The 2,469-nt window shown below is 39.1% G+C and overlaps 1 protein-coding gene across 1 annotated transcript; it reads left to right on the forward strand.

Moving 5' to 3' along the window:
* The first annotated feature begins 317 nt into the window (after window positions 1-317).
* LOC118735384 (protein l(2)37Cc) lies at window positions 318-1,702 on the forward strand. Its single transcript, XM_036465103.1, has 3 exons — window positions 318-458; window positions 643-1,092; window positions 1,152-1,702. The coding sequence occupies exons 2-3, from the start codon at window positions 661-663 to the stop codon at window positions 1,545-1,547; spliced, it is 828 nt and encodes a 275-aa protein (XP_036320996.1). The 5' UTR covers window positions 318-458; window positions 643-660; the 3' UTR covers window positions 1,548-1,702.
* Window positions 1,703-2,469: the final 767 nt, after the last annotated feature.

A 2,469-nucleotide genomic window follows, 5' to 3' on the forward strand; every position in this document is an offset into this window, starting at 1 on the left:
TGTTTTCTTTAATTTATGTGTATACGTGCGTTGTTCGTTCTTCTTCTTGATAATGCTTGCTGTCAAATTTTTCACTAGCCCTGCCGTATCAAACATTTTTATTCACCTCATAGCTGTCAAAAATTTACTATCCAGAGAACTTTTCTATCAATTGGCACAGGCCCTGAGTAAGTGACAACGGCGAAACAATGTTTATATTGTGTTTTAGGCGCAGTAATTGTGATAATAGTCATATGATGAATTTTGTCACTGTTGTGGGAATAGGGCGGTTAACCTCAAGTTGAGCTCAAACCTAAATGTTTATTGGGAATTGGTATAAATTGTAGTGCAGGGACCAAAGATATCGATTGAAAAGTCGACTTCTGGACTATTGTACTACATTCCAAACAACTTCTCTCATCTCGTGTGAATATTTTCCTGCAAGTTCGACTCGAATTTTATTATACATTTTATCAAAGGTAATTAATTGCATTGCTTTTTAGGTAAAAACACAATAATACAAGACTAAGCAACGACTTAAAGAATTTTTGAGCTTTTAATGCGTAGTAAGGCAGATAAGCGAACTTGACATAACCTAGAAAATTGTGAAATTACCGAAAATGGTTTTATTGTATTGAGACCATAAAATGTACATATTCACAGGTGAAATACACTGATTAAATGGCTGCACAGTTTTTCAACCGTATCGGACAGTTGGGTCTTGGTGTCGCTGTCCTTGGAGGAGTGGTGAATTCGGCATTATATAATGTTGACGGTGGTCACCGGGCTGTCATCTTTGATCGCTTCACAGGTGTTCAACAAGAGGTAGTTGGCGAGGGTACACATTTCTTCATTCCATGGGTACAACGGCCCATCATATATGACATCCGATCCCAGCCAAGAAATGTCCCCGTCATAACTGGCAGTAAAGATTTGCAGAATGTCAACATTACATTGCGTATTCTCTATCGTCCGATTCCGGACCAATTGCCGAAAATTTATACAATTCTTGGCCAAGATTATGATGAAAGGGTTTTACCATCCATTGCACCTGAAGTTCTCAAAGCTGTGGTTGCACAGTTCGATGCCGGTGAATTGATTACCCAGCGTGAGGTAAGATAGCTGCCCATTGATACGTTTCGTAGATAATTAGAAGTTGTATGTACTTGCAGATGGTGTCCCAACGTGTATCAGAAGAATTAACTGAACGCGCAAAACAGTTTGGCTTTATACTTGATGACATTTCTCTCACACACTTGACCTTTGGCCGGGAATTCACTCTGGCTGTCGAAATGAAACAAGTTGCACAACAAGAAGCAGAGAAAGCACGTTTTGTGGTAGAAAAAGCTGAACAACAGAAATTGGCTTCCATAATTTCCGCTGAAGGAGATGCCTCTGCTGCAGGTCTTTTGGCTAAAGCATTTGGAGAAGCTGGTGATGGTTTGGTAGAGCTGCGTCGTATCGAAGCAGCTGAAGATATTGCCTACCAACTTTCTAGATCCCGAGGCGTCGCCTACTTGCCTGGAGGACAGAATACTCTTCTCAACTTGCCATCTTTGGCGCAGTAAACGAAATTTCTACTTGGTTTTAATTAGCATTAAATAATATACGGTTACTTGTTTGTTTTTACATTATCTAAAAGTCAAAGCGTGGTTGTCCCGCTTTAGAGCAATAATAATAAGTGAAAGGTATTTCCAAGTTTTGTTATGTGGAAATTCAACAATTGTTTATTTTTTTGATTCGGGGAATCAATTAAACAGGAAAGTATTAAAAATAACATCCAGCACCAGTTTCAAGGACAACTTGTTCCCACGACAGTCGGGTCTACGTAACCGGAACGAACCAGATTTATATCTGGCCAAGGACTGTCACTCCAGCAACACTCCCCAAAAAGTCTTTGGGGAATTTGTATGCTGCTACAACAACAACAACAACAACAACTTCTTTAAAACATCTTAGTTTTTATATATACAGTGAAACCTCACGGACACTATTAGACGGACATCTCCCTTGGGCGGACATTTTTTCCTATACCAAGTTTTAAGGATAAATTTCGGAACAAATTACTCTCTCTTAAGCGGACACTCTTGGCCGGACGCGGACTGTTATTTTGCATAAAATTGACACAAAAACCTCTATTGAGCGGACGCGAACCTCTTATCAACGGACATTCAGATTTATTTTCATGGGAAATCAAACAAAATCCTCCGTTGAGCGGACGCGAACTCCTCATAGGCGGACTACTAAATGGAAAAGATGGACTTCCAGCATAAAATGTGACTTTAATGCACACATTTAGTTTGGTTTGCGCAGTGGTTTAGGTTCGTTATTGGAATTATCAGAAACCCTTGGCGAATCCAATTCCAATTCTGATGAATTTATAACAATAGATAATAATAAATACATGGACCGAAAATTTAGATTTCTGGTTGGATTTTGTTACTGATAGCAACATGAAAACTCTTGATGAAAAAGGTACTGACACTGAAA

This window comes from Rhagoletis pomonella, unplaced genomic scaffold (assembly GCF_013731165.1).
Source record: "Rhagoletis pomonella isolate Grant_MI unplaced genomic scaffold, Rhpom_1.0 Rhpom_scaffold_00003, whole genome shotgun sequence".
NCBI classification, from domain to species: Eukaryota; Metazoa; Arthropoda; class Insecta; order Diptera; family Tephritidae; genus Rhagoletis; species Rhagoletis pomonella.